The sequence below is a fragment of the Chelonia mydas genome, chromosome 13 (genome assembly GCF_015237465.2).
Source record: "Chelonia mydas isolate rCheMyd1 chromosome 13, rCheMyd1.pri.v2, whole genome shotgun sequence".
Lineage (NCBI taxonomy): Eukaryota > Metazoa > Chordata > Testudines > Cheloniidae > Chelonia > Chelonia mydas.
Window position 1 is genome coordinate 10853487 of NC_051253.2, and position 14906 is coordinate 10868392.

General features: G+C 46.3%; 1 protein-coding gene across 1 annotated transcript; it reads left to right on the forward strand.

Moving 5' to 3' along the window:
* Positions 1–5512: 5512 nt before the first annotated feature.
* Positions 5513–12762, forward strand: CTSZ (cathepsin Z). Its single transcript, XM_037915619.2, has 6 exons — positions 5513–6114; positions 7237–7400; positions 9541–9720; positions 10764–10914; positions 11210–11372; positions 11973–12762. The coding sequence occupies exons 1-6, from the start codon at positions 5906–5908 to the stop codon at positions 12084–12086; spliced, it is 981 nt and encodes a 326-aa protein (XP_037771547.1). The 5' UTR covers positions 5513–5905; the 3' UTR covers positions 12087–12762.
* Positions 12763–14906: the final 2144 nt, after the last annotated feature.

Sequence of the window (14906 nt, forward strand, 5' to 3'; positions counted from 1 at the left end):
CATATTAACCTCTAAAGAGCGCATGTGGCTCTGGAGCCACAGGTTGGCCACCCCTGATCTCGACTATCATGTTCACCTACAGCATCATGGGTATTTTCTAGAGCTGGAAGAATGAGGGAACAATTATTTGTGAATTTGCCTTTGAATTGGAAAGCAAATTTGAATTTGGCCATATATATTGGGGTGAGGGATAGCTCAGTGGTTTGAGCATTGGCCTGCTAAACCTAGGGTTCTGAGTTCAATCCTTGAGGGGGCCATTTAGGGATCTGGGGCAAAAATTGGGGATTGGTCCTGCTTTGAGCAGGGGGTTGGACTAGATGACCTCCTGAGGTCCCTTCCAACCCTGATATTCTATGATATTTTGTGTTCACTGCCTGAAAACATTCAAAAACTCAAAGTCTACTGATAGGAATATTTGCACAGTCAAATTGCACATTCAGGTCTCAAGTGGAGCTTAGTTCCATCAATCATCTAGTTAGGGCAAAGAACCAACATTGCCTGACCAATGAAATTTACTTACACAGTTTGGATTGTAAATAATTACAATTAGCTAATGAGTGGCAACCAAGAATGAGTTGCTGATGAAATTGGCAGAATGGTTTTGAGTAACCCACAAATTTGAGATTGTCGCAATCTTTTTGAGAACAATTCCTGAGCAAAGAACAAAGAATGTGAAAATAAATTATTCACAGAGACTCATTCATCCATCGTTAGTATATTTTTCGCTGACGATAACCACCTGAACCCGTTTGCCTTTTTTAACAGCTTCTGAATACAGCCTAGATAAATTGTTGCCGGGGGCAAAAAGTACCTTCATATCTTCTAATATGGAATTGTTTAAAATGCACTTTTCTGTAATGCACTGTCTTTATACAAACAACTCTGGTTTTTACCCTGTCATTCCTTGGCAATTTCAGGCCTGTTTAATAACACTAAGGCATTTGCTATCTGCCAATGCTGTACATGTGTTACCATTGATAAGCTGTGTATGTTTTCAAGGGATCAGCAGCTGTAGCATGCAGGGACATGGCTGAAGGGGTGCTGCTCTATAAATATATTGACTTAGTTTAAGTGAATGTGACAAAGTGCAGGAGAGCGCTGTAGTGCACATTAATAGTATCAGCCCACTCCATGTTTCCACTGTCTTTAATGTGCGTTACATAGGGGCAAGGCATAAAGATGGGCCCCAGCCTAGTAACAAGTCAATTTCTTTGGACTCCCCCCCGCAGCATTGTCATCATTAGGACTAAGTGCACGTTTCACTTTTTTAAAACCTGTTTAGTGCTTGCTGAAGGAGATAGACTCTCAGTCCTGGAGAGACCTCCGTACCTAGCCACAAACTGGGTGCAGCAGTCAGTGCCAACATACAAGCTACACCCTCTGGTCTCATCCTTGGCATGCCTGGCTCACAACTGAGGCGAGGAGGTGGTGGGAGAGGAGTGGACTACACTCTGGAAGGCTTGATTAATCCTTGGTTTATTTGCTGAGACTGCCAACAAGACAGTCATTGAGAATTCACTGTTATGATGGTGTTCTGTTTTGTTTTGTTTTTGGGGGGAGGGGAAGGAGCTTATTTATTTATTTTAATTTTATTGTGATGAGACTGGACTGAGGCCAGCAAATAATTTGACTTACAGGGCACAGAAGGGCCACCAGCCTGTAACCAATTCTAGTCACAACCAAGCTGGGCCATAATGCCATTTCTGAGACTGTTACAAACAGTATTCCGCACAGCCAGCGCATGTGCCAGCTTCAAAGCCGTTTACAACCCCTGTTTAAAGTCAAGCCACTTGTGTTCCACTTATAAAAGTATAGAAATAGGTCATGCTTCAACACAGAAACGAAACTGCTTGTTGCAAGCATAAGATGTTTGCTTTTGAAGTTTCTCTCTCTCAATACAGTTTAGGTTAAAAGACCAGCCATTTACTTTTTCTGCAAAATTTCATCTCTTCAATCAGGCTTAATGAAGTCATCAACAGGCTAGGCGTTGTGCAGATAAGATGGGCCCTGCTGCCTCATGGACAGTTTTAATGCTATCTGACCTTGACCCACATTTTGGGATCGCAACAGACATTTTCTTTATGGTGCACAAATTACATGACTGCCGGGTAAAATTTTCAAAACCACCTAAATAACTTAGGGGGCCTAAGGCCCATTTTCAAAAGTGACATGAGCACACAGGAGCTCAGGGCCTGATATTTAAAGGGATTCAGGTTCCTCAACAGGCCTAATGTGGTTGCCACTGACACTTTCAAAGCTACAGCTCACACACCACCTACTCCCCTGCCCCGCAGGTGCCTCAGTACCCTAGATGCCTAAGTTTCTGCTAATTGGCATTTTCAAAGCAGTGCTGCAGCCACCCCAATGCTGCAGCCACCCCAAGTGCTGCAGCCACCTCAAGGAGGTGCTCATAGCTGTCGCCCAAGCCCAAGTCCCGCAGACCCTGCAGCAGAATTGCCAGGAAGAGCCAATCACAAGCGTGCGCTGAGCATGCCTACAACCTGACACCTGTCAGATCCTGCAGCAGGAGGGCCTGATGATGGCCACTGTTAGGAGGGGACAGAGGCAGCATTAGCACCTGCACAAAAGACAGCCAGGGCACAGTGAAACACAGGGCAACCATTAGCGAGGTATTGTGCATATGAGAGTGTTCTGGCTGCCAGGGCATGGGCTACTGAAGTGACTGACCTGACCTAGGTGGAGGATAGTGTTTGCAGCTGAGGATCCTGAGCAGAGGGAGGAGCCTAGCTCTGGCATGTCAGCCACATGCACCAACTCAGCCACTTAGGCACCTAAATCCCTCTTTGTCCCCCTCTCTCCCCTTCTTGGCATTTCATGCCTGGCTACATTCGCTGGTTCCCCACTCAGCTTGCTGGCTTTTGAAAAGCCCTTTCTTAGGCACTTAATTACCCCCTTGCACTCCACAGGGAGCTGCTTAAGTTGCGGCTGAAAATTCCAGTAGGCACCAGGCCACGTAGGGGCTAGGCATCGCTCCACCCAGCCAAGCAATGCCAAAAATCCCTTAAAAAAACTGGCCTTCATTGGCTTGCAATTGGATTAAGGCTCGTGACTGCCTAGCACTTTTGAAAACAGGAATTAGGCTTTTAAGTCACGTTAGGGCTTTTGAAACTTTTCCACATCGATATATTTCTATATATAAAATCTGTAAAAACCAGCACAGGAAGGCCTGAGAGGTTAAAAACTCATGGCTAACAAAAATGGCCATGCCTGTGGTCATGCAACCTCTGGCCACAGCTTACCAATGTGGTGTTGTGTAGCTCTGTGCTTCCAAGCATCTCCTGCATCTTTTCATACACGAGGGGGCCTTTCACCTGGAATGTGTCATCTTTTCAAAGCATTTGTCCTAATGCATGTGGATCACAAACCTTTGTGTTGGGAGCATCACATCGGTTGCCTCATCTCCGTATGCTAAGTGCAGAGGACGCTATTTATTTTCAAATTCAGTTTTAGTTTTAAAAAAGTGTCACTCCCAGCCTGAGCCTTCAGGTGTCAGTCTTAATCCCACAGCAACACCGGCGGAGTTGGGAAAATTCTAGCAGAGTGGACGGAATGTCCCAGCTGCCATGGCCTGAATGTGGGGAGTGGCTAGCACAGGGGTCTGAACTCGCTCACCAGTTCACTGTTGATCAAAACTGGCACAAGAGGATAATGACCAAAAATTGTTACTAGCTAATGGCTTTAGTGACTTATACGTACTGCATTTCATGTCCCCTAGCGCCTAATGGACAGGTTTCCATATCACCAAAGAACTGGGGAAAACCCACTACCACAATTCCCCCCCACCCCCATGTTTGTCAGCTCAACAGAAAGGACAATCACTGAACAACCATGGAAACCGAACCCTCAGAGATGCTCATCCCAGGTCAGCGTTAAGACATATCAGTGCAGTGGAGGGAGCTTGCACTGCCATTGCCAGCCTACATTGTACCTGTTTGATGGTTCAGCGGAGGATTTCAGTCTCCGGGGCTGGCAAGATGGCACTTTTCATACGCATGACATTCACTGAGAAGAATAACTGTCAGGGATTTGTGTTTGTACCACTGTGTGCCAGCAAAATGTGCAATTTAATTTAATTCTCCAGAAAGAAGTGTTATGAGACACAAACGTTGCACAACAGTCAGAAATGGGCATAAAAAATGCACCACAACTGGTTTTGCTTCTGCTTTCTGTTCCCAGTCAGAGCTTGGTCAGCACTCTAAAGGTATATCTACATTGCACAAAACCACACCGCCAGCTGTGAGGCTCAGAGGCTGTCTTCACAGACTGGGGCTTGTGGGTTACGCTAGGGTGTTTTTAGCTGGAATTACCGTAGCTGTTCCTGCTTGGGCTCCAGCACCTGACCAGGGGGAGGGTGTCAGAGCCTGAGTTCCAGCCTGAGCTGAACATCTACACTGCTATTTTTAGTGCCACAGTATGAACCTGAGTCTACAGACCTGGGCTCTGAGACTTGCTGCCACAGGGGTTTGGGTTGGGGTTTTTTTTTTTGCCATGTAGACATGCCATCTGTGGTTTAGAGCAGTACTGGGACGTGGAATGTCAGGCAGTGGGTCGCGGCGGCTCTGGTCAGCACCACCGATCAGACGATTGCAAGTCCTGTTGATGGCACTGCCTGGCTCATGCAGGCTAGTTCCTACCTGTTCTGACACCGTGCTGTGCCCTGGAAGCGGCCAGCAGCAGGTCCAGCTCCTAGGCGCGGGGGGATGGGGCTCCATGTGCTGCCCCCCACCCCAAGCACCAGCTCCACATTCCCATTGGCCAGGAACCATAAGATGGGCGGGGGTGCGGGAGGAAACAGTGCCTGTGGGCGAGAGCTGTGCAGAGTCGCTTGCATACCTCCGCCTAGGAGCCGGACATGCTGCTGGCCACTTCTGGGGCACAGCGTGGTCCGCGGTGCCAGGACAGGCAGGAAGCCTGCCTTAGCACCCCCACTGTGCTGCTGACCAGGAGCCACCAGAGGTAAACCTGCACCCCAATCCCCTGCCCCAGCCCTAAGCCCCTGCAACCCAGAGCCCCTTCCTGCACCCCTGAACCCCTCATCCCTGGTCCCACCCCAGAGCCTGCAGCCAGAGCCCTGACCCTTTCCTGCACCCCAACCCCCAGCCCAGGGCCCTCTCCCACACCCTGAGCCCCTCATCCTCAGCTCCCTTGGGTCACGGGCATCAACAATTTTCTTCAACTGGGTTGCCAGAAAAAAAGTTTGAAAAAAAACCAGAACCCTTGTTTGGACCACGCTCCTGCAAAGATTTCAATGGGATTACTCACAGTGCATAAAGTTAGGCACATGCACACTTCCGGCAGGATCAGGGCCTTGATGGAAATACGTCTTAAAGAACATTGTTAAGGGTTTACACAGGCAGGGGCCTCAGTGTTTCTGTACGCAGCCTGGGGGAACTGCCCTGCCCAGTGAAGTCTGTACCCTGGCCTGAAAAACACCTGACCATAGCACGAAGGCACTTTTTTTGGCAGATACCAGATGTTCCCGCACGTTTATTAAGAGAAACCATCGCAGTGTAAGGCGGGAGGGCAAGGGGGGAACGGGCTGCAAAGAGGCCGCTGAGCGCTCAGGACCCCCTTCCTCTGTCTGCAAATGCCTCTAACTCCCGCAGGAGGAAGGCGCCTGCTCGAGCAACCGAACACACCCGAGATTGCGGGGCCGCTGGGGCGGTCCACGGCTGGGATTCGCGGCGAGGCCGAGCCAGTCCCCCAGGGGAGCCGCTGACCCTGGCCCCTCTTGCGACACGCGCTCGCCGCCCATTCCCCGCGGGCGGACCCCGGGCCCGGCGCCTCCCGCGCCGCGGGTTCGTGTCCCTCCCAGCCCAGGGCGCAGCTGGGGATTGGCAGAGTCCAGCCCCTGGCTGACTCAGGCGCCGCAACCTTCCCTTATATGCTGGCGCCGACGGGGGGGAACCGGCCCGGCTGCGCAGGAAGCAGCTGCCGCTCCAGGACCATGCCCGGGCTGCCCCAGCGTCTCCCCCCGCTCCCCCTGCTGCTGCTGCTCGGGGGCTGCCTCTGCCCGGCCTCCCACGCCGGCCTCTACTTCAGGGAGGGGCAGCACTGCTACAAACCGGCCCCGCGCAAGCCCCCCGGGCTCAGGTGAGCGCTCGGCCGCGGCGGGGCGGCTGCAGGGCTGGCGGGAGGAAGGGGGAGCCACGGGCAACGCCGCCGCTACTCCCGGGCCGCTGGCCGGGCGAGGGGCGTAGAGGGAGCAGACAGCAGATGTGAAAACTCCGGAGGGGGTGCAGGGGTAATAGGAGCCTGTATAAGAAAAAGACCCACAAATCGGGACTGTCCCTATAAAATGGGGACAGCTGGTCACCCTAGGAGGGCGGCTCCTTGCTGCAGGGAGACTGGGGCCCGGGACTCGGGAGAAGCCGCGGTCAGCCTCTCAGGCGCTTCCCGAGCCAGGCAGGCAGCGCCCAGCTGCTGGCCGGAGCCTGCGGGGCCAGGGTCAAGGGGTGCAGGGAGGAATCAGCTGGGGCTGAAATCCCGGACTCTCACTGTTCACGGGATGCCGAGGCCGTCGCAGCCTCTCCTTCCTGTACCCCGGCTGCACCCTCGGGCTTTGCCCTGCCCCTGCCCGACCTGAAGTGGCCCCTCCTAACTGCACAGACCTGCACCGCCCGGACCAATTCCTTTCGATAACATCCATGCTCCTCACCATCCCCTAGGGAGGCGGGGAAACGGGGTGTTTGCAATTGGCCCCAGTTTCAGCAGCAGGGCCAAGGATTCTCTGCTTCTCTAGGCGGCAAATGGCCAGGGCCCAACTCCTCAGAGGGAATTTGGTGCCTAAATACTGTGGGCACAGGGTGATCATTGGGGGGAGACAGGGATTTGCCCTGCTGCTAAATTATTCCTTGATACAGGACTCCTGAGTGATGCAGAGGGGGAACACTAAACCCATCCTCTTAGTTTTGAGAGTAGATAGAAAACAGCGTGACGCCTGGAGTGTTTCATGTGAACTCCTGGGAAGTGCTGCAGTGGCCAGGCCTTTCATTTCTCAATCCCCACTGCCTACCTGGGAGCTGTTTCTGTGAGCTAACACTAGTCACCAGACCATATATAGAAGAGCATTAAAGGTCATGGTGGCTAGAGCTGTCATGTGATCTCAAGCTAGGCTGGAAATTCTCACACATCATATTGAGACTGGAAGATTTTTTTTTTTCCTTTTCTCTCTCTGAAAATATAAGAATCATCTCCTACTTTGTTTCCATATAGAACCTACCCTCGACCTCATGAGTACCTGGACATCGCTAAACTTCCCCCGAGCTGGGATTGGCGAAATGTAAATGGGACCAATTTTGCTAGTACCACCCGGAACCAGCACATTCCTCAGTACTGTGGGTCGTGCTGGGCTCATGGCAGCACCAGTGCCTTAGCAGGTACTTGTTACTGGGTATCTATTGTTATCGGGTATCTGTTGTTACTGGGTATTGCTTTTTTGCCAGTCAGTCCATTTCCAGGATCCCCCAACATTCTGAACCCCTGATGATGGGTATCTTCGAATTGCAGGATTATCAGCACTATTAAGGGATGTCACTGCACAAGACTAAGGGCCTAACTCCTAAGTAGCTTTGATTATCTGAGCCAAGGTACCTGTCCTACATAAGACACACAGAGGCAGGGGGAGAGGGGAAGGAAGAGTCTAAAATGAAGGTGGTTTGGGTGGTAGCAGGTGCTGTAGGAATTCCCCAAATGGCAGCTGAGGAGGGGAATTTTTTTTTTGCTGGTGGAATATACCATTGTGGTAGGGGTGTCCGCCCTCATTTAGAATTATACACAGATTAAAAAGGAAAAATTGGAGTGATTAAAACATATGTAGCAGAATGGACATTGCTTGTGGGGTGGGGATGTCGCACTCCCTTCACTGTACAGTTCTCTTCTCCCCCTTCCATTCAGTCAGCGTTAGGCCCCAGAAAGCCAGGAGAAGTAGGTAGATAAATTATTCTACCAATACAGTGAAGACCGAGATACAACTGTGACTTCCCTTTTTCTGGGCGGGGGAAGCTGCTCAGCTGGAGTTTAGCTTTGGGTGGAGGAGTTTCTCTGGGCAACAGCAGCAGAGGGACAGATGCACATGGGGCTGGGAGCACGTTATACAGGTTGAGCGGAGATACTGAAGCAGGGAAGGTCTCACAGGGATGAGATTTCACTACCCGTCACTCAGGGAAACAGAAGTACAGGTTTCATTGCCAGTGTACATGGCCCTCTGCAAAACACATGCAGATGCCTGCAGAGCGTATCTGTTAATTCGGATAGATATAATACATAAACAGTGTCTGGGGGGGAGATGCAGAATAGAGACTAGGTTGGAGGCAGTAGGGGCTGATGGGGAAACTAGTCAGGGGCAAAGATGGAGTTATGAAGAACCAGGTTTTTAATTAATCCAAAAATGCAGATAGCCAGGCAGGGCTTGGTGATCATGTATATCAGGGAGCTGGACTTCAGTGTAAACACAACTGAAGTTTCTGATTGGCTTTGTTTATAGTTTTGAGAAAAAAATAAAAGGTGCCCAGGACATTAAAACAAAATCAAACTTATCAAAATTCCTTAACTTTAGTAATAGAAGGGATGTCAAATCTCTGCTTCCTTGCTTTCACTGGAGGACCAGGGAAATAGAGTGGAAGTTTTCTCAGGCCTCAGTTGAAGCAGTAAGAGTGTCTACATTTCATAAAAAGCTCTTCTCAGCCCTCTGAGAAGAATTAATTATCATTATGATTGGGGTAGAAGCATTACCCAAGGGTTCCAGTTAGGATCATGGCCCCATCGTAGTAAGCATTGTACAAATGCTTATTATAAAGTCCCTGTCCCCAAAGAACTCAGTCTAAGTACACAAACAAGTGGGAGGGCAGAGAAAGCAAAGAGGTGGAAGAGCAAGTAAGAGTAAACCAAGCAAGTACAATTGGGCATAAACTGTCAGAAAATTTGGCCCTTGGTCTCTTTGCTGCCTAAATCTATGCAGATTTGAGATTTCAGAGCTTAGCAGAACATCTAGTGGACCTGGGATCTACAGCCAGCCATACCCCTGACCTGCTGGGTGACCTGGGGCAAGTCACTCGACCTCTCTTTTTCCTTTCTCTGTAAAAGAGGGATAGTTATGCTTCCAAGCTTTGTAAAGGGCTTTGAGATCTGTAGATGAAATATGGCATAGAAGAGCCAGGTATTATTGTTAGTTACACCTGAGTGCTTTCATAACTGGTAGATGTTAGGATTTACCTAATTAACGACTGAAATGAAACATGTTCATCCACATATATCTGCTCCTGAAGCCAAACTTAGAATGGAAAATGTTAGCTGCACCTGCAAAACACGCAGACGCCATCATTGTGCCCACTCAGATTGGGTCATGGTGTGTGCACCTAGCCATTCTGTTGGCATACTGTAGGCTTTTGTACCCACAGCTGTCTGCAGATATTTAACAGATGTAACTAAGGAGACGTAGCCGAAACATTTGGCCCAAAATGCGCTACAAACACTAAAACTAACAAGCACCAATTGCTTATTCTTTTGTTATTACCACAGATCGCATCAATATTAAGAGAAAAGGAGCTTGGCCTTCTGCCTACCTCTCTGTTCAGAATGTTATTGACTGTGCCAACGCAGGGTCCTGCGAAGGTGGAGACCACTCAGGTGTTTGGATGTATGCTCACGACCATGGCATTCCAGATGAGACCTGTAACAACTACCAAGCCAAAGACCAAAGTATGGCAACAGATTGCAAACCTTCCTAACTACTACTCACTCTTATTTGGCAGGGTTTGGTATTAGCTTTAAAGGAACATAAATATAATTTATGTAACACACCCATTTCTTTTTCTGCTTCTACCTACTGCTGGCTGCTAGTGAAGCACCTGCTATCTGCCTAGGAGCAGCAGGTTCCCTTAGAGTAGCTGTTTGGGTTATTTTTGCACCAGAATCAGACAGCATAGTGTGTTACCAGCATGTCTGAACAAGCATCCACCATCCAGGCTGCTAATTTGAACTCACTAGTCACTGATGTGCATCGGTGCTTCCATGCAGTAATATTTAGAAGTGTCATCTTAAGTTACCAGGCAGAACTTCAGTCTGTTCTACTTACTTGCAAACAAATCCCTTGAATTGTTTCTATAGCCCCACAGAAGCAGTTTAATTATTTGCATACCGAGACACTTATCAGGAAGTAAAAAGAAAAGGAGTACTTGTGGCACCTTAGAGACTAAAATTTATTTGAGCATAAGCTTTCGTGAGTTACAGCTCACTTCATCGGATGCATTCAGTGGAAAATACAGTGGGGAGATTTATATACATAGAGCTCTCCCCACTGTATTTTCCACTGAATGCATCCGATGAAGTGAGCTGTAGCTCACGAAAGCTTATGCTCAAATAAATTGGTTAGTCTCTAAGGTGCCACAAGTACTCCTTTTCTTTTTGCGAATACAGACTAACATGGCTGCTACTCTGAAATTTATCAGGAAGTAGTTTTTATAACCTACGACTGAAAAGCATGTTTGAAGGCTGTCACAGATAAAGAGCGCATATCATTGAAATATTATTGACTGTGGAGACTGCCTTAATTAGCAATATGAACTTGCAGCTTTATTTAACCTGAAGAAACAAGCAGTTTTCTCTGCTATATTTAATCTTATAATTATGGATCCCGAAATGGAATTAAAGTTTACTATTAATTATATTTCATTTGAATAATTAACTGTAAGAAGAAAAACACTAGCTTGCAATGGTAATCTAATGTCACTGCTTCTTTATAGCATGTAAGAAGTTTAACCAGTGTGGAACATGTGTTACCTTTGGGGAATGCCATGTGATAAAGAACTACACGCTCTGGAAAATTGCTGACTATGGCTCTGTCAGTGGGAGAGAGAAAATGATGGCAGAAATCTATGCCAATGGTCCAATCAGGTAAAGACAGTATTACAGGGTAAGAGTTATCCTGTTAATTTTTATTAAAGTTGTTTTCAGTTTATCACAGGAAGCTTGCAGAGCCTCCTTGTGTAGCTCATTCAGCGCTTCTTCACCAGAACAGGCCTTAGCCTCTGAAGACTGAAATGTGCTAAACTTTTGCATAGTATCTTATGATATATAGATCCACTTAAGAACTTTTCATTTGAAATGAGAGAGGGTGATGGACACTGTTCTCCTTTAGCCTGCTATAAAAATTATTTTTGAATGAAGAACCTCTTTTTGCTTGTTACAGTTGTGGCATAATGGCTACTGCACAGCTGGATGCGTACACTGGAGGACTTTATGCTGAATACAACCCCTCAGCTGTGGTGAATCACATTGTATCTGTGGCTGGCTGGGGTGTGGAAAACGGAACTGAATATTGGATTGTCCGTAACTCCTGGGGCGAACCATGGGTAAGGAAGAGAGAAAAGGGATGTCCTCAAAGAGATTGCAAAATGAAATGCACATTTTTAAAAACTCCAGAAATTTCTGTATTACAAGCTGTACAACTAGCTTGTTTATAAAAAACTAAGTCTCCCTCTTAGCCATAGGAGTTGTCTCAATCTATGATTTTTAATACAGCTGACAACTAGGAAAAAAATCTAAATGGAATGTAATGCTACCCTGCCACAAAGAACACCACATAAGGCAATAAGAGCAGGCCAGCCTCTGTGTGGTGTCAACTCCGTAAATCCTAATGCTGCCCTCATATGTGTATGCAACTCCCATTGAAACCAGTGGTAAATAGCTATTGGAACCATAAGTCACAAACTCATTTGGCTATGGAGAGTAGGATATGGAAATGTATTCCTGGCTGGAAACAAATGAGTTCACCAGAGAACCACTATTTCATATATGCTTGTTTTGTGAATCCCACTCAAACCCTTTGCAGGTATCTGCCTTCACATCTAGTCACCCTTGCTCTGCCCAAAGTACACCTCTTATCAGACAAGTTACTTTGTTACTAATTTATAAACCTTTTGACAATACTAATGAAAATTAATTTACTATAGGGTGAACTGGGCTGGCTGAGGATTGTGACAAGTGCATATAAAGGTGGAAAAGGAGCTGAGTACAATCTCGCTATTGAAGAAGATTGTGCCTACGGAGATCCTGTATTACCTTGATTGTTTCTAGAGTTTATGGGGTACTTTCTGGCTTTGAAATTTCAGTTTTTGTTTTTTTCCTCCACTCAATCTTTTTTTTAATTAAAAGGCAGTTAAGAGGAATTAGCCCAGATCACCATTATGTTTTAAAGTGGAAAAACTGCCTCTAGATTTTGAACTTACACTGCATATTGAAAAGCAGTTGTTTGCTTAAAAGACAAACTTGCTTATCCTCTGCTTTATGTGCCTGGTACTTACCAAGCAACTTATCAGAAGTTTTAGGTACAAATCCTCTCATTGGAAAAATCATTCACTTGACAAAATTTAATCTAAAGGAATATATAAGATTTATTTTGCACTTGTAACAAAGGAGGTTTTCCTTCTAGTACAAACTTTAAAGTTTGCTCAAAGCAAGAGGTACTGATTTCTTTTAAAAAATTTGGGTTTAGAGACTTGTAAATCATATACACAAAGTACAATAGCACAAAGTAAATATCACTGAGCTACATAAATGCAGAGACCATACTATGTTTTTTGTTCTCTGTTTAAAAACTGTGTCCTATAGTCACATCCTATTGTTTCACTAAGGCATGTGTTGCATTGCAGATTGTCATTTTTATCTCATTGAAAGTGATGCAACAGTAACCAAATCTCTTTAAAACTACTGGAAAATGTTTAATATAAACACTGATTGTTATTGCCTGGTGCTTTCTTTGCTCTAATTCTAGGCTTTGGTATTTGAATGGCTGTGCTATTTTTCTGCATTAGAACAATGACCAGTTTTTTTAAAGGGGGGGAAGGGAGAAAAGGGGAATAGGGTTCTAATGAGACATAAAACTTTTAACACGTGCTTTTAGCATACAAGGAAAGATGGTATGTTATCTTCCTCTTTCCTGCTTACTCAACCTGATGTGCCTAGTTATCTAATGTTGTAAATTACAACCCAGACCATATCAAACATTAACTGAATCACAGTTGTTCAACTGACATTGTTTCTTATGTTAAGTGATTAGAGGGTGTGCAAGTGGATTGTAAGAGTTTAATGGAATTTGTTTCTCAGCATTAACTTACTGGTACCTATGGCAGCATCTCCTGGCAGGGCACAGACATGGTTTAAACAGAATCTGTACTTTAGTTAAATGCCACCATGAGGTGCCAGTGAAGGATGAGTGGGGAAAATGGAGCCACGTTCAATGACAGCACGTGTATAGGAGTGAACTAAGGACACCCTACAACTGCACAGAAACCAAGTGCCCCATGTCACCAAGGGTCCTGCTCCTGGACTGAGATGCTAATCAACCACAACATACTACATGTGGCAGTATGTACTGAAGGTCACATTTACCTAGAGCAGAGATTAGGGTCTGCATTTCAGGTGTGCTATAGGGGAGCTACAGCATTCTGCGTTTCATCTTGGCAAGTTAAGGAGAAACTGATCTTCCACTGTCTTAAAACATCTCTAATTTCCAGAGCCAGAGACTGTGCCAAGCTCATACAGCTGTCTTTTTGTTTTAAATAAAAGCTTACTTGTTCACCTGTGACCTACAACTGACAGGCACATTACTCATCTACAGTTGTTTCATTGTGACGGGCTGTATTTTACAAATTATTAGCTCCATCACTGTCCCACTGATCTTTAGCACCATTGCTGCCGCTGCTTTGATAAAGCGATACCAGGTCCAATCTTTACCTTCAATCTCACAGGGAGAAAACTCTCAAACTAGTTGCCTAGCAAAATACAGAGGACAGTCCATATTAGAACATGCAGCATTGTCTCATAGATACAGTATAGGATGAGGGCCACAAGAGCTACATTTATTCCTAGTTGTGACAGATGTTCTTTGTGAACTTGACCAAATGCCTTTCCTTTAGCTGTCAAAAAAGGATACTAAAACATTAAGGTTGCAAAGTTAATAGTCTTTAGTTACATGGTTGAATGTTAGCATAATTCATATATGCAAAGTAAAGGTGCATGGGCAACCTCAGTTCTGCACTGCTGACTCTTGAAAGCTCAACTTTGCACCCTTCCTATTCTTTAAATGTTTAAGTTAATTTTAGGTTTACTAAAAATCTAAGTTCCACAAGATGGAGCTACAGTGACCCACATGGGTCATCAGCAGGGTTGTCCCTTGAGGTCCACACCACTGACCTTTCACTTGAAGGCCAAAATATGGTTGTAGGGGCAACTTGAATTTTGACATTTCCTAACTCTTGAAAGCTCAGCCTTAAGGTTCTTTTTAACAGTAATGGGGAGGAGTTAGCTATCAGCCTCTGTGAGCCCACCACTGGTAGGGGATGAGGTACGCTAGCTGACCTTGGATTTCACTGCTATTTGCTGTCAGCAGAGTAACGAGATTGAAGAATCCTGGGTACCATTCCAGTTTCTGGAAAGGAGTGTTTTCAAGTAATTATAAACCCTTTTACCATCTGCCCCATTGCAGGGGAGTTAGATTGCTTCCTCCTCACTGCCCAGGCATCAAGAGGGGGAAACACAGAAATGCAAACAAACATTCTCCCTCTGTTCAGTCCAGTTGCCAGGAGCAGCAATTCCAAGGCAAGTCCTGCTTTGCTGCTACAGGCAGGGAAGGAGCATGCTCAGTACCAACTGAACACTGCTGCCAGCCTCTCACAAACCTCAACTTACCTTGTGCAAACTGAATTTTCAGAGGCCAAATGTGTGGATTTTCAGCAAAGACCGTTTGCCTGAGAGCAGGATGATTCCTGCTTCAACACATGGAGGTAGTAGAGCTTCTCAGTGAAACCGTTGTAAGAAATTTTTCAAACATGGGCAAAACATTCAGCATGGAAAACTGCAACCTGAATGCTTATAATTTGGTAAAG

Coding starts and splice junctions, on each gene's coding strand:
- CTSZ (XM_037915619.2), top strand. CDS start 5,906: ATGCTGGCGCCGACGGGGGGGAACCGGCCCGGCTGCGCAGGAAGCAGC. Junction 7,401..9,540: donor CAGCACCAGTGCCTTAGCAG/GTACTTGTTACT, acceptor TTATTACCACAG/ATCGCATCAATATTAAGAGA. Junction 11,373..11,972: donor ACTCCTGGGGCGAACCATGG/GTAAGGAAGAGA, acceptor AATTTACTATAG/GGTGAACTGGGCTGGCTGAG.